General features: G+C 35.7%; 1 protein-coding gene across 3 annotated transcripts in view; it reads right to left on the reverse strand.

The window, feature by feature from the left end:
- PAN3 (Poly(A) specific ribonuclease subunit PAN3) overlaps positions 1-23,898 on the reverse strand; it is a 94,042-nt gene that overhangs the window by 42,845 nt on the left and 27,299 nt on the right. The window contains exons 3-9 of one of the 3 annotated variants that reach the window (XM_069836389.1): positions 20,177-20,275; positions 11,712-11,990; positions 10,426-10,708; positions 8,987-9,145; positions 5,838-5,954; positions 4,895-5,289; positions 229-368 (exon numbers count right to left, since the gene is read on the reverse strand). In XM_069836389.1, coding sequence (XP_069692490.1) covers positions 229-368; positions 4,895-5,289; positions 5,838-5,954; positions 8,987-9,145; positions 10,426-10,708; positions 11,712-11,990; positions 20,177-20,275 — 1,472 coding nt within the window. Of the gene's footprint in view, positions 1-228; positions 369-4,894; positions 5,290-5,837; positions 5,955-8,986; positions 9,146-10,425; positions 10,709-11,711; positions 11,991-20,176; positions 20,279-23,898 lie in introns of all 3 variants that reach the window. The other 2 variants (XM_069836381.1, XM_069836399.1) reach the window with 2 other exon arrangements.

Below are 23,898 nucleotides of genomic sequence, written 5' to 3' on the forward strand. Positions count from 1 at the left end.
CTGTAAGGAAAATAAGTAGGGAATATCATGGAGGACTGAGGAATGGGAAAGAATTAAAGGAAGAGGAAGTAAGAGAACAGACTACAATATAGTACTTAATAAGACATACAGTAATTGTTGTAGTCTACGATAATGATACTGTTGAGACATCATGTTGTAAATCATACAGTCTGTTATACACGTAACATATTATGTCAAAATAGCATCACTCAAGATACATTAACTTACATGATGAGATTCCGTAGGTCAGTTGAGTAAGTGCGGGCAACCAAATCCAGCGACGTTTGCATGTTTTCTCGTTGCACAGCCATGAGTGAACGGCATGCAAGTGCAAGAACTACTTTCCCTAGTGCTGTTAAATCTTCTTGCTATACAGGCCAGAACAACATGTTACTTAAGTTCATATAGTTTTGGAATATTTTCGAAATAACAGAAATCCTCTGTATACAAGGTCTGAAAATACTTACTGTGTATTATATCACTTATCACCTAAACATGTGTATCAGTCAATAGCAATATTAAGTTGTACATATCATAATTGAGAATGCAACATCAAAACAACATAACAAATAGCCGAATTATGCAATTATTAATAGAAATAAAGTGTCTTGTAATTTTAAAGCAGACACTATGTAATCATATAGCAATTTCTGATGAACAAATTATTTAAATAGTCCCAATAAGTTAGTCAGCTGCACAGATAGGTGGTACACGTAAAAGTTTAAGACAATTTACAGTGCTTATACATTGTAACACTTCTAGACCTCTTTTATATAACCATTCTGCTAACTCTGCAACAATGAATATTTTCAACCAATAATAAAAATATTGCCGGAGGAAAAAAGACCTTTAGGGAGGCCGAGACGTAGATGGGAAGATAATATTAAAATGGATTTGAGGGAGGTGGGATATGATGATAGAGAATGGATTAATCTTGCTCAGGATAGGGACCAATGGCGGGCTTATGTGAGGGCGGCAATGAACCTCCGGGTTCCTTAAAAGCTGGTAAGTAAGTAAGTAATAAAAATATTGGAACAATATATTTAATTAAGAATATTAATTCGTTCCGACCTTGGTTAATCAGTTCACTAATTAGAGCCGATCAAATTTATAATGTAATTGTTAGAGTACACACCTTTATTATAATTTCTTTCATTAGTAATACCAATCCTAATTGTGTCCAAATTTATTTATTTATTTACACTTTCTCCAAAGGAAGGACACAGAAATGAAGTGACATCAGGCTCTCACCACATATACAGCTTGTCCAAGTCAAGTCTGCGAGTGGGGATATCGGGATGGAATGTAGAGGCAAAACACAGTTGCCACATAGGTCACTTGACGCTCAGATTTCAACATGTGCACATCATTTAAAATACACTACGGAGCGCATGGATTTTTTGTCCTTGTCTTCAGATAAAGGCAACAATTACGCTGTTTCCCAGCCTCCCCCTCATGCAACTTTCTCTCCTACGCCCACGCTTGCCAATCAGAACGCCAAACCTCACTGTCAAGCAAAAGTAGAAATACAGTCTATTTCAAAGCGTCTTAAATTGTTACCGCTCTATAAACTAAAGTGCAGTAGGAAAACTTTGCTGTCATATGAGACTGTACTGGTCTCCTCTCGTTACCGCCTCCTTTCACTACAGAACTGCCTCCAACTTCCCCTCTCGGCTCACAGACTTAACTTGGTCGAGCTGTAATGCAATGTTATTTCCAATTTTGTGTTACATGGCGCAGTGTTTCTCATAAATGTATCTCTAAATCACAGCAATATCTTAAAATATATGATGAGATCATGTTTTTTACAGTGTTCACAAATTTAATCATAAAATAACCATTAAAATTATAAAATAGATAAAAACAGTTGTTTGAACACTTGAAATTTGAGTGTGGTTGATCCTCAGCTGTTATACATGTTTCGGAGTTAGTGATGCCCCATCCTTATCCACTGACACTTTCATTGTTGTAAAAAATAACTTTGAAAGAATTTCGCCAATTCAAGCTGATGCAGAGAAGACACAAATGATACCAGTGTCTCCCGCAGATTATGAAAGGAGTTTTAGTGTAATAACAACACTCTGGCAAAGCTCCAGAATCGCATGTAAACAAAAACATTAGTGTCTGTGATGCTTGTGATAATTAGTGGGACATTATTCCCTGCAACAGGCAACCCACATAAGAAAGAGTCTATAGAAATTTCTTCACATCCAAGCTAACTGTTCCTGTAGATTTGGTGAGTGTATTCTTCTTATTATTTAGAATATTTCCACTGATTCAAGTTTTTCTTTGCTACTTTTCACCAGACTTACTGGTAACACTACATTTTTATTTTATATAAACATATATACGTACTTACATAAGTGTTCTACCCAAGGGTAGGTCTTTTACTGCAAACCCAGCATTCTCCAATCTTCCCTGTTTTCTGCCTTCCTCTTAGGGTACGTACACGTTGGAGAAACGATAAAAGAAACGATCTAGTAACGCTCTGGTATTATCAAAGAATCAAGTGTTCATATCGGAGCAACGAGGATGCGGGAAGCGAACATTTTGATTTATCAGTAGAAGATATTCTATGCATCCACTTAATGAAAGAAGATATATATAGGAAATATCAGCTGCTAAGTTCAAGGTTAATATAACTTAAATACGTACAAAATTCAACCCGTTTCTCATCCCAAAGGTAGTATAAATTCGTTGTGTTGTGATTGGTTCTTGTGATCACATAACATAGGACGAATAAATACACAACTGATCAATTTGCCAATATCTACAATAATTAATGTAATATGCCTAAGTAATAATAAATCGATTAATATTCGGATATACTGATAACCACCGGTAATTATACTGATTAATATTATCTTAATCAGAGATCATATAAACGACAAGAGAGAAGAAAATGGAACTTTTCTTTTTCGTCGCTTCTATTGTGTATTTTCGCTTTTATCGTTACTCCAATATGCACACCTCAATAACAATGCATGCTTCAATTCTCTATGATAGAGCATCGCTGCTTCTTTTATCGTTTATCATCGCTCTAACGTGTACGTACCCTTAGTCTCTGCATATAATCCATATATCTTAATGTTGTCTATCATCTGATATCTTCTTCTACCCCGAACTCTTCTCCCGTTCATCACTCCTTCCAGTGCATCCTTCAGTAGGCAGTTTCTTCTCAGCCAATGACCCAACCAATTCCTTTTTCTCTTTCTGATCAATTTCAGCATCATTCTTTCTTCACTCATTCTTTTCAAAACAGCGTCATTTCTTATTCTGTCTATCCATTTCACACGCTCCATTCTTTTCCATATCCACATTTCATATGCTTCTAGTCGCTTCTATTCACTTAGTCGTGATGTCAATGTTTCTGCTCCATACAATGCCACACACTACACAAAGCACCTCACTAGTATCTTCCTTAGTTCCTTATCCAGAAGCCTGCAGAAGATGCTCCCTTTTCTATTAAAAGCTTCCTTGGCTGTAGCTATCCTCCTTTTGACTTCCTAACAACAGCTCATGTTAATGCTTATAGTACACCTCAAGTATTCGAATCTGTACACTTGCTCTACTGTCTCATTTAATGTTCGCACGTTTGTCTTTTTTATTTTTCTTCCGACAACCATGGTCTTCATCCTGTTTGCATTTATCTTAATCTCATACAGCTCACAGCTGTCATTTAGCTCCAGTAGCATATCCGTTGGTATCGTTCCTCTTCTGCTAACAACGATTTTTATTTTATCGAAGGTTAAATATAATTATGTTAGTATATGGCTAAGTGCATAAAAAATTAATGTCCCCTTCTTTAAAACGTTTGATTTGAACCTTGGCTACTGTTCAATTACAAAGATACATAGACAACTGCCAGTCTTCAATGGAATGCATGCACAATGTTACTTTGCAGACCAGTATGATAATGTACAGCTATTTTCCGAATTACAAAGGACATCTAAGTTTCATTCTGATAAGGAGTAAGGAGTAGGCTACGTGTTGGCACCAAGTTTCCCCTTCTCCATTCCCCACCCATTCTCTACACAACACTTATGGCCGGTTTTTCCAAGTATTGTTAGAAAATTTAACGACTGTTAAACTCTAAACAGTTTGTTAATTAATAAAATTGTATGTTTTCAACACCAGATTGTTAACAGTTTGTTAATTTTAAATGTAGGATTTCCGCCAGTTAACTCGTTTAACAGTTAGTTAAATATGGCTGATGTCTCCACAGCTGTTCAAATAGAAGTTGCGAAATTAATATTTTGTGTCTCTCTGTAGGGAATGTTTAGCATATGACTGGTAATATAACATTTAAAAAAATACTTTGGACTGTTTAAATACATCAGTGTTATTTTATTTCTTTCGTATTTCGTATCCATAATAGCAATGAGGAAATATAACCTTACTTTGTAATTATTATTCAGCACGTGGCCTACTATAACAGGTTGTCATTTTATGCAAGTTTCATGACTCACTCTATAATATAGAATTTAAATTAATTTTAGCCAATCAAAAATTGTCTTACATGTGTAGAATCATTACCAACTGCTGCTGAGTAGTTAAAATAGTGTTGGTTATCTTAAACAAAATTATGTTGAAGAAATGGAAAATACATTAACAAAGCATTAAAAATAAACATACTGTTAATTTAACATTCGTTAAGCAAAATTAAACATTACTTGGACAAACTGGCCATTACACTAGTATATGGCATAACTCTTCACAGATACACATCATGTAAAGCGTGGCCCATTGAAGTGGTGTACAAATTGAAAATGGGTCACAGCGCTAGCATCTAAGCACAATATACAGAACCCGAATCACGCAAGTGAAGTGGGTAGGCATTAAATACTTTTCAAACCATCCTTATAACTAGACTATTAGTAATGCAGATATGTACCTGGAAATGTGGTATTAACTGCAGGGGATTCGGAGAGGTGGAGTCGAAGGTAAGAACATCAGAGATGGCAAGACTACTGAGACGCAGTCGGGAACGTCCAGTTAACAATATTTTTGTGGGATCAAGAGTACGGCATGCCAGACCAGCTGCATGGATCACACGAAGAGCAGATGTTAACTGAATGATGTAGTTCCAGATGACACCTTCTGGAAGCATGCCACTACCCCCTCCGTGCTGTTGTCTGAGCAGGGCATTTTTCTGATGACTATATGGACGAGGAGCACTTGGATCTGCTGAGAACGGATCTGCATATCCATTTGGTGGCTCCGACGGAGAGAAGTGCTTCATTAACAATGTCTCTGAGCCCGGGTGATAGTCATAAACAAAGATCATTGCTGCAAAAAGAGCAGACTAAATTGTTTTTATAGTCTTACACAATCAATGAGAACACAAAAAAAAAACCTCGATACCTGGCCCCGTAACAATATTTCCCTTGAAATTATTCAAATCTGCTTTACAGGGAGCTTTACCTGAAAGACTAGATTTGCATAGTGATAGGTAAAGTTCAATAAAAAGAGCTCTTTAGAAGTATCGAATTATTATTCCTATTGCCATTCTCATTAATAAAAATGCGCGTACAGATGTTTTCAAAGATAAGCTAGAAGTAAAAAATTCCCGCTTATATAATTCTTTCCATTTGGTGTCTTCACCCTCTCCCCTTCTTCCCAAGAGCATGTACTGATGCTTCCACCTTTGAAATGAAGTTCAGCATTGTCAGATTAGTTGATTCCTGAAAGTTCTTGACAATAACCAGAGGTGGAGATATAGGAAACTATCAGCATTTGAAACAAACTTCTACATTCAAGACTTAGTAGATGTCCATCAAGTAATCTGTCACTAACTGTCTTTATGGCATTGTTTTAATATCAGTAAATATACTTACAGTAATCTCCAAAAGCCTTTGTTGTAAAAACTTCGCGTAGCTGAACAATATTGGAATGTTGCAGGCGCTTCCACATGTCCACAAGAACCATGCACTTTGTATTGGGTAGGCGAAATCCTAAAATAAACATAAAATCCAAGTCTCACATCAACAGACTATTAACAAATCTGGTAAGAAGTATATTTTGACTTGATTCAACATGGAATATCAAACAAAATAAATTGTATATTAAAATTTATTTGTGCTTGTTTGAAACATTCTTGCATGTTCAAGTTAAAATCAGTACAACGTAAACAACTTTACGGAAAAATTAAATGAAACATTAAAACAAAATTTAGTCTACAACATTGAAGACCTTCCCGGAATAAGGATGTAACCAACAAATCTATAATACAAGTTTCAGAGAAAATAAAATAATTTCAGGGGCATAATTCGTTAGGACTACTGTATATTTACTAGCAGAGTTAAACACTGAAATACTGAAACAATTGTCTTTAGAGACAATTAATATTAGGTACCCTCCACAAAACTGGCTTCATTTATACACCGACGGATCCTTGATCTCCAGAGAACAAGGTGCCGGTGCAGGTGTTACGTGCTGTCTCTTCTCACTTTATAGATCTCCTGGATATGGAACAACAAGTTTTGATGGTGAAATCATTGCAATAAGTAAATGTCTCAGGAATCTTCTATGACACATCAATAAATTTAGGAATGCAGTTATATTGTCAGACTTCAAAGCAGCTATTCTATCAATCATCTCTAAACACACACCTTCATCTCAAACAGCAGAAATAACTAAAATGCTCTCTCAATTAATATCACTCAATAAAAGAATTGTATTCCAATGGATACCATCCCATTGTGGAATCCTGGGAAACGAGAATTCGGATGCTTTAGCAAAGAAGAGCAGCACTGCTACTTACAGACCTGTTACTAAATCTATATATTACTCTGTGAAGAGATTTATTAAATCTACATACTTAGACTTCAACAAAATTTGATAACTCAATCCCAAGGGAAAAAATGGAACTCTCTGCATCAAAATCCACAGTTAATTCCCGATTTACCACGAAAATCGTCTGTAGCTGCATTTAGATTGGCAACAGGCCATGATTGTTTGGCTAAACACCTGCATAGAATTGGAATATATCAGTCCCCTAACTGCCCATTGTGCAACTCAAACCAAGAAATGGATTCGGAACACCTCAAAATCTGTGCTTCAGTGGCTGGCCATGATGATATCTTTGAAAAATATTGGAGTGCAAGAGGTCAAATGATTTTATTGTCAAACGCCTGGCATTAGAAAACAACAACAACAACATATTTACTAGCAGAACCATTTCACTAATCAAGGATACAAGTTTACTCAACTATTGGATGCAATCATTTATAAATTAATGCTTCAAAATTACTTTTTCCACCGAAGTCGCGTATTTCATTAATTTGATCCTACATCCTTTTTCCAGAGAGGTATTCAATTAAATGAAACATTAAAACAACATTAGTTATGAACATGAAAAATTGGTAACATAATGGAGTGAACTTAAGTGATAGAAATAAAATGAATGCAGCACTATAGCAAAAATTATGATGTTCGAAAGTATTTAATTTATATTTTAATCATGCACAAAATTTCATAGTTAACCATAAGAAATTATTACACACAATTTCACATTTTTATTTCTACTAATTAGAAACCATTATTCTGCAATGTGTACAAATTACTAGTTAAATTTAAACACTGTAGTTTAAAAATGCACATAGCAACTTTGGTTATTTCGTTAAATACATGTTAGACTAGACGGCAATTTGGAAGGCGGACGGCTACTAGATGCGCCGTAGCCTGTATGGCATGTGACGTCACAAGCTTGAACAGGAGAACCAATCAGCATTAGTCAGTAACAAGTGCTTCTCGAGTTACTTTGTTCACGTGTGAGTGTTTTAAAACATCGAATAAGTAAAACTAACATATACTGTGTATGTGTAAGATAAATAAATGGAAGGAGATACAATAAAAAGACAAGTACTGCACAGGCAGGCGTGGGAAATAGTGTTTAAGGTGTATAATTATTTTAAAAACATTAACGAGCAGAACTCTGCCGGGCATCATGGTGCTGGCCGCAACGTTGCCAACGAGCAGGAGACGACTGCAGAAGCATGTGGTGTGGGTTTGCGAACCGCGCAAAGAATTGTTAGTGAAGGAAACAAATCTTTTAATGTGAGCGGAACTGCCATGCTTCGTTCTTATGGAAAATATCCTCGTCGTGAAAAAACAGCCTCTGAATTAGATGATTTTAATAAAAGTGTGCTGCGACGTACAGTATTAGATATGTACCTTCGAGAATCCGACTCTGAAGAAATCTGACGGGACTGATGAGGGAATCAGCGACTTCCATTAAAACCAGGTACTGAATATTTATTAAATCCTAATTTATATTAAATGTGACCGAAATGTGACAATATAACATGGTGCTTGTAGTTATTGTTTTAGGGTATTTAATTAGCTGAAATAATTTGCGCCTAGAAATAGACCTAAATACAATTTCTACTTAAATAGTGTATCATTTTTTCTAGTAATACATCGTATACATTTCGTATTAAAACTGTGTGATAACATAATAATAATAATAATAATAATAATAATAATAATAATAATAATAATAATAATAATAGTAATAGTAATAATAATAATATTAATAATAATAATAGTAATAATAATAATAGTAATAATAATAATAATAATAATAATAATAATAATAATAATACCGCACATAAAAATCTTAAAACTTGGTATAAGCATTATTAATAGAACGTAAGATTTGATAATGTTCTGATAAAAGGTTTGTCATGCTTGCAGTAATCAACGGCTAAGGTCATTACTGTCTTTTTAAAATTGAAATTCTCTCCTCAGCTACTTGTATTGCGCGAGCGCGTGAAGTACAATGTGGCAATGCTGTACATTGCCTTTCTCTCACTATCTGTCTCCCTCGACGCAAACGCTAGCAGCCGACCGCCTTCCGAACTGGCATCTAGTTTAGTTTATATTAACATAAATAAATTAATAGTAAAAACTTGCTATTATCAAGAACTTTCTACCACCTTCCACTCGTGGAATTCTTCTCCTCATGACAAACAGTGTTGCTCACCATGCACTCTGCGTAGGCAATAGCGCGCTCCAGTCTTAGTGTTGGTAGCCTTGTACGTAGACATGGGATATCCCAACAGTTGGCTTTTGTGCATGGGGTTTGATGGAACTGGCTTCAATGGGCACAATTCATGGTAGTTGTCAATTTCATTTGGAAGGTCTGTAAACCAAAATGCATTTTTTTTCTTTCTCTGAACATTATTGAACTGGAGAATATATTCAACAATAAAACTGCTTGGAAAAAACAGTTGATGAAGACGAATAAGCAAACAAGAAAACCTGTTCCATATTGATGTTGGCTCAGATATGTTAAAAACTGCTACATGCTTGTCACAAAATCCAAATATTGTCCAATCTTAACGAAAATTTTAAATAAATATATGTCAATAAAAACTATATTGTGAAATTTTTTCAATTAGTCATCCATTATCGAATTAAAACAAACTAGTGGCTTGTGCAGCAAATGCTGCAAACTAAGTTCATTAGACGTTCAAATATAAATTTTTCAGATTTATTTTCAATGAAGAATAAAATACATTTCGAAAGTTATTTGCTTCCATTATATTGAAACATACTCCCTCTGAATGTTTTTATGCCAAATACTTTTTCTCGAACCTATCCACCTTCACATTTTGAGTTTCAACGCGAAAACGCAAGTAACAAAATATATATATATATATATATATATATATATATATATATATATATATATATATTATAATAGCCGCCATTCAGTAAATTATAGAAATGAAGATCTAATTTAAGATATTCTCTACATCTACTTGCATAATCCCAAAACGTTTCATTTTCATATCATCAATAGTATAGCATTAATATGTATAATTAATGAAAAATAGCCACATCATGGCATAACTATAATAATATTTTATTTCTAGTGGTAATAATGTCATCAAACCACTTCAAGTTTTGTAGATTTTAATATCCAATACACAACTATACTCAGAAAATTACACAACGCAGAATCAGACCTGTAAATTATTTTTAGTAAGTCTTGAAGTTTTTAATAACTAATTGAATTTGAACTCTAAATATGTCAGCAATCCTGCAGGTCATGGCCTTCGTGTGACAGCTTATTGTTTATCGTAGTATATGTTTTGTTTTATTCTGAAATGAAATTAGTTCTCAAAACTGACGAAAGATGGATTTTGGAAAATAGGAAAATTATGTAGGAAAATTGACATTTCACTGAAAACTACTATTTTTCCGACAAACTTTGGGTTCCAAGCTTCAAAATGAGGGGTCATTTATTAAAATCCGTTCAGCCGTTTTCCCGTAATTTCCATTACCAGTTCAAATTATATATATAGATATGCATAGTATCAATTAAATCGCAGTCACACATAAGTGCTTTAAAATGCAAATGTGACCACAAATATACTTGAAAATAAAGATAATACCAATATCCATTTCAGTACTCACCTGGGAACTGTTCTGGGTCAGGCTGAGCCAGTACAAGTGAGTTTCTATGGAGAGTTTCCATACGTATCTCATCTGCCACATAAAACCCAGCTGCAGGGACTGTCTTCCCCTTGAGAGAGGACAGGTGTGTAGGAGTTCCAGGGTACACATGGAAGCTGGGTAGTACCACGGAGGGCACAGCAGAGCTCCCTGTGCTTAGGCCACTAGTATTTAGGCCTGCTGCCTCTCCCGCTGCTGTTGCTACAGTCGTGGGGTAGAAGTATGTTGTGCCCCCAACATTCTCCTATAGAGCAAATCACATAGATATTATCAACCATTTGTTGTCTGAGCTAGAGACGTCAATGGGAAAGAATTTACTTTTCTTGAAACACTAGATTTTTTTCTCTTTACTCTATGAATGAATTCAAAAACTCGATTTTGGTATAAACAATGATTTGTTCTAGAACAACTCTTCTCGGGTTCTCAGCCAGGTGAGTTGGAGATTAGCTTCCAAGCTTTCGACGGCTAGCTCTGCCATCTTCTTCAGGGAATGAAGTGATGTGGGACCATGTCTAGCCAGTATATATGCAAAAATAGGGCTTCCCGCTGCGGGCCAATCAGGAGCTAGTTCCTAGTCCCGACCACCAGGCGCATTCTGGTTGGTGGAAGCGACAGCCAATCAGGAGCTACTTGCTGGTTCAGACTGTCTGCCGTGTGCTGGTGGTCTAAGTGTATTGATGGCATGCTTCCATGCTGTACTCAGCTGTAGATCCCCGTCTCTGTTGAAATTATTGCCATCTAGCTGGATTTCGATGGCTTCCTTGATAACCAAGTCCCAGTAACCTGATGTCTTGTCCAAAATGGTGGTGGTGCCGAAATCTATCTTGTGACCAGTTTCTAGGCTGTGTTGGGCTAATGCAGTCTTATCGGGCGGTCGGGACTAGGAACTAGCTCCTGATAGGCCCGCAGCGGGAAGCCCTATTTTTGCATATATACCGGCTAGACATGATCTCACATCACTTCATTCCCTGAAGAAGATGGCAGAGCTAGCCGTCGAAAGCTTGGAAGCTAATCTCCAACTCACCTGGCTGAGAACCCGAGAAGAGTTATTCTACATCAAACGTCGGGAAAGCCTCAAGTCATACAATGATTTGTTCCTCTATATTTTTCTAAATGTCAGTGTTGTAAATGTAACAACCAATTGGTAGTAACTTCTATGACATCTTGTTAGTGGTGGTGTACATTACAGTGTCTCTGAAAGGAAGGTCTGGTATGGGGTATGCTAGCTGGAATATTCTCCACTTTACCTGGTAAGTTGACACAGGAGTTATAGGTGTTTTGTCAAGTGTAGGAGTGGGGGAGCGATTGCTCAGCGGTGGTGAAGGCTGAGGTGTGAGCCTTGGTGAGACAGGAAGAGGGCTCTCAATGCTGCTTCGTCTTCCACCAAATGTTGTCTGAGGGCCCCCTGAGCTTGTCAAGCTACTGAAGGAGTTCAGAAAACTGGGGGAACCATTTCCAGCGCTGGTACTACCAGGTCCTGGAGGACCTGCTGCTGATGGCACAAACTCAGGTGCCTGTGGTGTCACCTGTAAATTAAGAACTGAATTCATATTTCATCAAATATAATGATAACATGGTGATTTTTCAGATGACTACAGATCATAAGAAACAGAGTGAGTCATTATTTACTAAATGAAGAGCTCATTTTCAAAACATCTCTTGTCCACCTGATAACGAAAATGAGCTTCCTGTGTCCATGCATTCTTCAAATAAAACTCTACATACAACTGTCATGATCTGGCTTCAGAACGCCCTCTAAACCAGTAGAATCTTGCGCTGAAAGCGACATTTGGAATCGAACTGATTCTTCTCTACAACAAAATTGCGACAAAATATTAAGCCCGGTTCAGACGGTACATGTTTCTGTGATGGATTCCAAGGTGGCTGCGCTGATGGGTAGCCTGCGTGCTCACTTGCCGGAAGTAATGTGCTCTGGTGGCTCCGTGGATGGCTAGCTTGCTGGATTTCGAGGGTAGGTTCCTGGCTATTTTTCGTGATGGTTTGCAGTCTGGAACCAAAGATGCATATAATATCACCACTGAAACCATGTCGCCATGTTCGTTGTTTTCCAACTAAACCTGTTTTTTTCTATATTCTCTAGTTTCTAAGAAACAACAATTAAATATCGGACTTTAGCTGTTTTACACTTATGGTTTAATTACAGTACTTTATTACGACATTTACTACTGTTAATGTAGGACTTTAGTTGTTTTCCACTCACGGTTTAGTTTCTTTTTGACCATGAGTGTTGGCAACAGATGAAACAGCAGATTATTGTCCAATTTGAACTGTGAAAAGAGCCAGCTCCATGTGAACAACTACTATTGCCGTAGCCAACACGGGAGCCATTAAATGAGCACGCAGGGCAACCATCAGCGGAGCCATCTTGGAATCCATCACAGAAACTAGCACAGTCTGAACCAGACTTTAGTTCCAACTTTGGAATCAAAGAGCCTCATGCTCCCATTTGATTCCAAATGCACCCAAACTCTTTGGTTTCATAATGTCCTTTGCCTAGTTGGTAAGAAATTTTAGACCTAAAAACGTTATTGACTTTCCTGTTTCAAACGCTAAAGGTGTTAATGTAGAAATTCATCTTGCTGCCACTGTTTTTATCCGGGATAACTAATCACTTCATGCATATAGCAGCACACCAAGTGGTGGAAAGAATAACTGATTACTTCACGCATCTAGAAGCGCACCAAATGGCGGAAAGTATTATTACGTGCATAAAACATCTCCCCCCTTCTGAAACTACCAAATTTAAAATAAACGATTTCAATTTTTATTTCTCCCATCTTCCACTCAAAATTCATATTGGAGCCAACAGCAAGATAAGACACTATTTTACACCATCTTCTAATGCAACTTACTAAAACACAACTAAAAAGTGACAGAAAAGTAAACGAAAAGTTAGACAATTGAAATTGTATTCAATCCATGTCGTATTCTTCAGGATTTAAGCTATGGTTTGGCTACGACGATCTTTGTCGAACGAACATCGCTGACGATTGAAATCGCCGGATCTTTAAAGTAGTTAATGTCATGTTTAGAAATAGATATACAGAGGAGTCTTTTAATTCATTGATATTAAGACATCTTGAAAATGAACCCACCAATTTTAAGGAATATTTCAGACTTTCTCCCGAACAATTTCATTTTGTTTCAAGTTCAATTTAAAATGATATTGTAAAATTACCCACAAAATTTATTCACAAACCAATAAGTCCAGCTGAAAGATAAGCATAACTTTAAGGTAAAAACCAATGATATAAACACTTTATTTTTACTTTCTACAATGTTATTTTTTTCATTTAGGAGCATTTATTTAGGAAATAATGTTACAAATAAAAAGAAATGTGAGAAGGAGGTTGTTGCACTTCTCTCCTTTGCTTGGAATTCCACTTCGCTTACTATTTCACACTGAAACTTTTGCTTCAGTAGCTAAATCTGCCGCATCGTGTGTGTCGTTCAATTATGAATCACTTTACTCAATTGTATTAACAGTTCTGGTTGTTGCAAAATATAGATTTGTTATTGTTTACGTTGGTTCTTCTTTTTGGCTCATGTCGAACAGGGATTTTTGTTTAATCAATTAATATCTCGTCTTCATTAGTGGAGAAATTGCAGAAAGATTTCTGTTTTACCGCCATTATGGTACGTATGATGTATAAATCACATGTTATTAAATGATTTAATTCATGACCTACTGTAATTTTACAATTGGTTTCTCGGCGATGACTGCCAGGCTTTTGCCTCCAAGGCAAACGCCGACGATGTTCGTCGAGCCCAGTGACGTTCGTTGACGTTCATCACCGTAAAGAAACCATGCACATTCAAATCAACGAGACAGAATCCCAGCAAAGATCGCCAGCGATGATCGTCGGCGAAGATCGCCGTAGCGAAACCGTAGCTTTCGGGACCGTGCATTTGAAAAGTCTGCAAAAACTAGTTACATAACTGAAATTGTTATATTACTATCTACTACTTTACAGTATTTTAAACAACCCTATTTTAACAAGGTCCATAAACATCACGGTTTAACATATACTGCATATACACAAACATACCACTTACATCCAGGTGCAGAACATTTGCCTCGATTTTTTTTGCAAGTTTTGGCTTCCATCTTGTCTTCTCATCTCTGTCTAGTCCTAACGGATAAGTGGAAAACTCTGGAGGATCTAAAGTTCATCATCTACAAGACCAGGCACTAGTCTTGTTACTTTGGCTAGGCGTAGGTAGATGATGTTGACTGCAGTTTCACATCCTATTTCATTACTACTTGTCAGTGGTGGCTGGTGCTTCAAAATTTTGTTCGTTTACTTTCTTACTACAAAATATTAGATCTATCATGCTACAGTCGTAAAAATTTGCAAAAACTCACCTATTTATTTCCACAATGTTTTCCCAGAAGAATCTCTTCGTAATGTCATTAGAGCGTATCCGTTCATAAATGAAAGGAATATTCGCACTGAACTTTCAGTTATTTATGGCACTGACGAGTTCAGAAACATTTCAGGCTGTGTGTCTCTAATGGAATTTTTCAGAGACAATTTATGTTCAACTTTCAGCGAGTGTACAAAATTACTAGAAATTTTACTAACAATCCCTATGACGACTTCAGAGGATGAAAGGTGTTTATCCACCGTCTTCCGAACAAAACACAAGGAAAACAGGACAAAAAGATTTTCTTATTTCACAACCACATAACCAATGAAACTTCTCGTACAAGTCAGAATTGAATTTTCTGTTAAACGACCTGGTTTTGGTTTTCACGCACTGAGAAATTTCAAGGTTCAGAGTCGATCTACCAAGACGCTTACTCTCACACTTCTCTTCTAAGCTGCTCGATGAAAATGAATGTTCTATTAAAGATTGAATTGTATTCATCTTAACTAGGGTCTATTTAATATAGTAGAATAACACAAACAACACAATTTAGTAAAACAGCTTCTTACGCGCCACCACATGCTCTCAACCAACTCTACTCAAGTAACAACAGTGAAATGGAAAGCAAAAACACCAATGAAATACAAGCTTACCCCCTACCATAAAAAAAAAAACTTGTTTTCGCGCCTAACTGCAGTCGCAGGGCGGGCATGTTCTGTCTCCGACTCATTCATTGTCACTCATCGGTAGGTCTGTGAGCTACTGCCATCTGTTTTCATTTTCAAAGCTCGTTTACCTCCCTGTTCGTTTATCAACAACTTAAAATCCATGCTGGACAACACCCCTCTCATCCCCTCGCCCTGAAGAGGTACCAAAGATCAAGCCAGTCTCCATAAGAAGTACGGTCGTTTACTTTGGCAAGTCAACGATGAGGCTCCTACAAACGATTATAGTTGGATGAGAAACTTACTACAGCTGATCATACTAATTGTGTACTTACTTGTTAGACCACAATAATTGAACTTGTATTTTAAACCAAAATATCCGTAAATTATTTTAGGTGTAGCGCAAACTTGCTACAACCTTAAGGAGCCGCGCCTGCTACTTGTTATTTGATTCCTATCCGATTTTGTTGAACTAAATAAATTATTATTATGTATTTTATGTTGTTCATGTTGTTTACCATATTACTCAGTATTTTTTATTTACTTAATACTCGTGAAAAATGACTGTTTACCACTTATTGAACCCTGTCTGCAAAGATACATTTCAGAAATCTCATTACACATGCTAATACAAGATGAACCATAAGTAGTGTCATTAATTTTATGGGGTTATTCTTTGAGATATTTCAAACGAAAAAGTTAAATACCATTTTGCTCGTTTTTACTTCTTTTTTGAGATAAAAATTATTTTATATGAAACATTTCATAGCATGTTTTAGGAAAGCCATTGATTTAATTCCCAGCATCCTCAGTCAATTTAAGAGAGCAGTGTATTATAATAATAAATGATTGAAAGAATTTTAGTTTTGTCCTTCAATGTCCAGAAATTTGATCCAAACAAATGTAACTTTTCGTTCTTCAAAGGAATTTTATTACAATATAACATTTGTTCACATCAGATTTCTGCACATTTAAAGGACAAAACTAAAATTCTTTCAATCATTTATTATCATAATATACTACTCTCTTAAATTGGATGAGCATATTGGGAATTAAATCAATGGCTTTCCCAAAACACACTACGAAATGTTCCATATAAAACAATTTTTATCTCGAAAAGGAAACAAAAACGAGCAAAATTGTATGAAACTTTTCTGTTTGAAATGCCTCAAAGAATAACCCCTTGAAGTGAATAACATTATTTATGATTCACCCTTACATTGGTAGGCGTGGCATACATTAAGGCTGAGAAAGAGTAGTTTACAATGTTACGAAGTTTAAAACTTCTAGTTTTTACGTAATAATACTTCAAGGAGGCAAGCAGTCATCTAATGAACCTTGCGCAGAATGTATTACAGTGCAAGTTACTATTATGGTGGTTTAAAGATGCTGCACTTTATACTCATATTTGTTTTGACTTCTTTAAATGATTCTGTGATTAGACATAATATACACTGCATCCACATGACACCTAAATATCCTATGGGGACGTCGTTAAATACATTATATATGAAGAAATAAGGAAATATGAGGTGACAAAGTTAAACGACTACCAAGCATGCACATATTTGATTCCTCATAAATATGTATGTATGTATTTATTCACACTGCAAATGGGTAAATACCCGGTGGCGTGGTAACTAATTACATTCAATAATGACAATTAATAATAAATTAATAATAATGATACGAATAATAATAATTAATACTAAGAATAAATAATAATAATAATAATAATAATAATAATAATAATAATAATAATAAATAATAATAATAATAATAGTATAATATTAACATGGAACATCCTAAATTAAATGAAGCACAATCACTTAAAATAACATTTAAAGTAAATCTAATTTGTATCTTATCCCTAAGTTCGACCTAAAACCCATGAGTATGATATGTTCATACTTGCACAAGTACCTTTCTGCACTACATTCATTTCGCTGTCAACTCACTCACTGCACTGGAACTACGACACATTTCACTGACACTATCCTGATTTCACTAACACTTCAAAAACATTTCACTGTTCAAATACTTTGCACTACCACTATAAAACTTCACTGACACAAAAAATGTTTGTAGGTCCCACCGAGATATGAACTCAGATCGCTGGATTCAAAGTGCAGAGTACACTTCTTTATTCTTCTCGAGGTATATTTTGCCGATTGTTCACAGCAGTCCAATTGTATCTCTCTCACCTTTTCCCTTCCAGCCAAACTGCTCTTCTTCCAACTGTCCTTCCATCTTAGAATATAAATGTCAATTCAGTGAGTGTGATGTCAAGCTGATAGTCCTGAATTCGTTACATTTCCTTATGAGTCAAGAAAACAGAAGATGTTATGCCCAATCCCAAAATAGAGATTCCATATTATGTCCATATTTGAGGGTGGATTGTATATAATAAAGTTCTTTCCTTTCCAGTTTGGATATCAGAGCATCTTAGCCCTAGCTATACAAAGTAACAGTAGCTGACAGTCATGATGTGCTGCACTGTGAGGAGAAGGTTAATTAATCTCGTCTTTCACTTTGCTACCAATGCACGATCTACCTTCAACAGTAAATGTAAATGTCAACAGTAGAATCCTACCATCTAGAGAAGAAAAATAGGCAGGCTGTTACAGCACATTATTGCAAATAAAGTAGACCTAATACGAATGTAATCATGAATCACTATAAGTGGGTTCGTACTGCGTCTCCAAGTTTCTTGTTTACAGAGATTCACTGTACTAGGGTGGTTCTACTGGTTATTTTTAATGTACTGTAAATATTCAAACACTATTTTTCAGTAAGCTGTTTCGGATCCAATCCTGCAAAAGGCACATTGGAAAAAGTGAGGCGTATAATGCAAGTTAAGGCAGAACAAAAGGGAACAGTCTCATCTGCTTATGTTTCTTCTCTGTAAAATTGAAGGGTTGAACACAAAAACCGGACAAGTTCAAGATATTAATTTTTCAGAAAAAAAAAAAAAAAAGTCCCTCACTTTTCTCATACAATATAATAATCTGACATGTTTTATACAGATATCTCATATATCTACCAACTTTGGTAAAAAGTTTTACTGTTCTCTTTTATATGGTTTCTTGAAAAAAAAAAAATTGGCCCACTTTTTGGAGAAACTTTTATATATACACACATTAATTGAGAAAAAGTACAGTATAATAAATCATGTTTTATTCATATTGTCAACTGTATCAACATACAAATAAATACTTCATAAGTGTTTTATTATAGTACATTATGCAACGAGCCTATAATAGCAATAATTAAGACGCGAGTATGTTTGTTTATGAAATGAGCGCGAGTTTCATAATTTTCATACGAGCATCTTAATTACCATTATAGGCAAGTTTCATACGACTTTTTGTGCTCGACCACATTTCTAACTTGAAATTATTCATAAGTTTTCATGTTATGGTTATGTAAGTGACGAACGGAACTGACCTGAATTGTGAGATGTGCGCAGACGCGAAAGTAATGATTTTTTCCGAGGCACGAATATCATTGACCTTGATATAACCTACAGAACATTAGTCTTGATATAACCTGGAAATTGATTTAGAATTGAAAAACGAGATGACAAATTTAATTTATTTGAATATTATTTACAATTAACACTAATTATTATAGTAACAGAACATAACCTTCTGCGACAGTATTGGATTTCCAGCCTCTGTGACTTTTCGCTAATTGTCTTTCGATTGCATATCCGAGAATAATCGATACTGGCGGGTTTATAACGGTACAAAGGTGATCTGTCATTGGCTGAACAACTGAATTATAATGAATAGGTGTACTTTAATGAGGTGCATTAAAAGGCTACTACCAGGTGTATAATTACTACATTTCGGCATGGTCGAGTATAAAATTAAAAATTGAATGTTGGAATGATTTCCTTCTAAATTTGTGTCCAACTTTTGAATTCTTGGCACGTCAGGTATATTAAGTACTGAAAAATAATTATTCTAATAACAACACAATAAACTATGCCGAATAAAACTATATTATTATTATTATTATTATTATTATTATTATTATAGCTGTTTTCACACGTCTTGGACTCAGTTTTCCAACATGATTTATGTTTTTCACCTTCAACTTTGGCATTTATTTTGTCTTCCTTCTCTTCTTTCTTTTCCTCTTCTTTGGCCACTGCATATTAGGACCTAATTCATTTTGATGATCAATCATTTGTAAAACGAAATATTTAACAACAGAACCAATAATAACAGTTAATATGGCATTGAAACAAAAGAAGACAACAGTAATGCCATCTTCGCGATATTTTCTAACAATACCAGAATAAGTTTGTGACTTGTCTGTCTTTTGCTAGAAAGACGTTGGACTAATCCGCTTTTTGCAGAAATGCTACATTTTCAAACACTTATTTCAATGGCACAAATCCGGTTTTTGTAGAAACTTGTTATGTCAATAGATGTCACTTGAAATGAAGTGAAGAGAATTGTATTATGCTCAAAATTTGAATTTGTCCGGTTTTTGCTATCAATCCTTCAATTAAAACGCTAATATATTTAGACACATATGAGATTCGACTTCAGAAAGAGATCTTTAAAGTAGAAGATGAAGAGAAAAGTTAAAGCCCACACTGATCATGCAACATATCCACAGCCAGAGCAATGCATGCATCATACCTTCTTCAAAGACACAGGTGTATCTAGACTGAGACCAGCCAAGTTCTTGGTGAGGGACTGATTGACCGTACTTGTTGGAGTACTGGTATTCTGCCGGTTCTGCTGAACACGAAGGGAACAAGCACACAGTATTTACCTAGCTCAATTCGCTTTCCCTTCTCTTAGAGACATGTCGCAAGTTTATAATACTGTGTATCCAACTTGCACAAGTCCAAATCCCTTCTTATAAGTGCCTCATACATGCAAAGACTTACCTGGAGATAAGTTTGTGCAAATCTAAATCCATAGACAAATCTCCTCGTGTACAGGCAAAAAGTATCAAGACTTTTGACTTTAAGATAACTCTTCAGACCTCTCCGACTGCTTGAAATTTTCAGACTGTAGAGCTCTCCAAATTAAGTGCCAGAAAATGAACCTTTTCACTGCTTAGACCATCAGAGTAACGGCAGACAAATTCATTACATATCCTTGCATCAACCATCACTCTGACAGCATGGGTGATGCAATAGAATTTAAAATGTTTCCATTCTATGGTTTGAAAGCCTTGTTTCTATTGCTCCACATCTGTGGAGTAACAGCACGTCTGGCAGCGAAACCAGGTGGCCTGGGTTCGATTCCTGGTTGAGCTTTTTTGCGGGATTTTCCCTCAACCCAATATGAGCAAATGCTGAGTAATTTTCGGTGCTGGAGCGTGGTCTCATTTCACCGACATTATCACGTTCATCTCATTCAGACGCTAAATAACCTAAGATGTTGATAAAGCATTGTAAAATAACATACTAAACTAAAAAAAAAAAAAATAAATAAAAAAATACAGTAAAACCTCGATAAGACGCACCCGCTTATTATGCTATCCCGTGTAATACGCTTTTTTTTGTCCGGTCCTTGCACATTTCATATATAACGCTTTTATAAAATACCCCGTTTGTTGCACTCAAGTCCCACATAATACGCTGTTTTTGTGGAATATTTTCGATGTAATTTTCAGCAATGTACTGTAACAGCAATGAAACATCTTGGTCACTGAACTCACTGGTGCCATTAACCTGAAAAGTATTGGTATTCGACCCTTTACCTGCACATTTAAACCTTCATACTTCATACCTTAGTATACCCCACCCTCTTGTTACACTCTCTTATTCGACTCTTTACCTGCGCGCTTAAAGCCTACATACAGTTACAATACCTCACCCTCTTGCTAACCCTCTCTCTCAAACAGCATTCCTCACTCGGCCGTAATAAAATTCTGGAAATTTTTGCTGGACAGTTTGTTGTCCTTTTGTGTATCGAAGTGTGTGTGAATGTGATTACAATGAGTGTTAAACGAAAAGCCCTTTCTGGTTCGGAAAAATTGGAAATCTTACGAAAGTACGATGAGAACAGTACTCTTATTCAGAAACAACTCTCTGATGCATTAGGAACCCCATCATCGACATTAAGAACAATAATAAAAAATCGCGACTCTATCACTACAGCTGCGATGTCGGGAGGATGTAATCGCAGAAACTGAAGTGTAGTAAACATGAGGACTTGGAGAACATGCACACGGCAAACAACTATAAATGGCTTTTACAGTACATATTGTAAATTTCTTTAACGTGCAGTACAGTAATTACATAATGGAGTAATACTGTATTACCTTTCATGAATCATGTATTTCAATAAAGAAAAATGCCAATAGATACTGTATATAAGTCAAAATTAGTATACCCGCCTAATACGCGGTCCCTTGAACAGCGTCTTATCGAGGTTTTACTGTATTTCTATTGCATCACTCGCGCCATGAGAGTGATGGTCGATGCAAGGATACATAATGAATTTGTCCGCTGTTACTCTGACAGCCTAAGCAGAGAAAAGGTTAAACATAGAAACAAATGATACTGCCAGTATGTTGTCCAGATTTTGGCATTGTTTCGTTTTAAGCAATAGTCTTCTGTAGCGAAATGGTAGCAAGCTATGAAAGTACAGGTTTGAGAAGCTATTCTCACACATTTCTATGAATGTAGAATAATGAAAGAATAGTATTTCTCGAGTGACTGCATTTCTCCACAGTTTCAACGATCTCTTATGACTTCTTTGTGAGCTATAAGTCTGACAGGTAAGCCTATACAGATAAGTCTTTGCGTGTATGGGGCCCTTTACACTTGGTGCAAACTTCTCACTCAAACTTACACATCAAACAAACAGTTCTGCACAATGTAACTTCTCTCTTAGTCTTAGTTCTTATTTTGAGAAACATCTGAATAGTTTATGAGCTTCTAGTTTTATGTTATGATCAATGTTGAAGAATGACAGAAAGAGTCAAACCTAAGGGACCGGCACTTTTGCTGTCTGTCAGCATTATAGTCTGATAAGCAGATCACCAGTTCTCGAGGATAATGTTCTTGCCAACTCATGGTACCACAGTCTGGCAAGTGATCTTTCGCATAAATATGGAAATGAAGAGAATCTTATCTGAATTTTGGAACAGTTGCTCAAAATGGCCATTATATTTTATACACATGTTGCAGTTCAGAAGTTCTGGGACACTCTATGCATGAGGTAGGCAAAACTTGACACAATAATCTCCACACATCAATTTTGCAGCTCATAAGGATGCCAGCAACTTAGATTTAAGATCTGCTCAGGATACACTGCTTGCATTTTTCTTATCAGTTGTTGCACCATGCTGTCTGAACCCTATTGGGAAACAGATTCTCAGATACAAAATGCAGCAGTGCATATTCCTCACTGAAATGTATCTAATGAAAAAGAAAAGGTACAAGTTGAATTTACGCAAGTTTCAGAGATTACACAACCATCGAAATATTGTGTTATTAAATTATTGAATAAGTTGCTGTTTGCTGATGACCAGGTGATAATTGCCCAGGACAGTGAAGATGCTGATTATATGTGCAGGAAATTACAGATTTTTTTTTTTAAGGTGACATGTATTTATGTAGCCTGACGAGTTAAACCCTTGGTTTGAATTGTAAATTATTTAAAAATAGCGTGTAAGAGGGCCTTAGACTAGAAATGTTTAGCTTAAATGTAGTTCAGTTTATAAGTATGCATAAGGGTGTAATTATTTGTCTTATTTGAGCTGTTGTATCAGTAAAGCGAGGTGAGTCAGTGAAGTTATGGTTTTACAGTGCAGTGAATAGTTCCGATCAGTGATAATTTATAGCGTCAATGAAATGTGTTCTATAGTGTCAGTGAAATGTGTTATAGAGTGTCAGTGAAATGTGTCCTAATGTGTCAGTGAAATGAGTCATAGTGCCACTGCAGTAAGTGAGATGAGAGTAAAGTGAAAGACTATTGAAACTTATGTAGGGCCTATACATATGTAGGTTGTACTGTAAAATTAGGTATTTTATGTTTTATTATTAATTGTAATTATTGTGTTAAATTGTATTGTGTATTCTTATTGTATTGTGTATTGTATAATTGTATTGTGTATTGTATAATTGTATTGTGTATTGTATAATTGTATTGTGTATTGTATAATTGTATTGTGTATTGTATAATTGTATTGTGTATTGTATAATTGTATTGTGTATTGTAATTTTATTGTGTATTGTTTGTATTGTGCCACGGGGTGCTTGCCCACTTGCAGTGTAAATAAATACATACATTAAGAGTAGAGGAAGTGGGACTGAAAATAAATCTGAGCATGACTAAATGCATGACTGCAAATAATGATGAAACTGAAATCCACAGCATTAAGAAAGTCACAATTTTTT

This window comes from Periplaneta americana, chromosome 1, assembly GCF_040183065.1.
Source record: "Periplaneta americana isolate PAMFEO1 chromosome 1, P.americana_PAMFEO1_priV1, whole genome shotgun sequence".
Lineage (NCBI taxonomy): Eukaryota > Metazoa > Arthropoda > Insecta > Blattodea > Blattidae > Periplaneta > Periplaneta americana.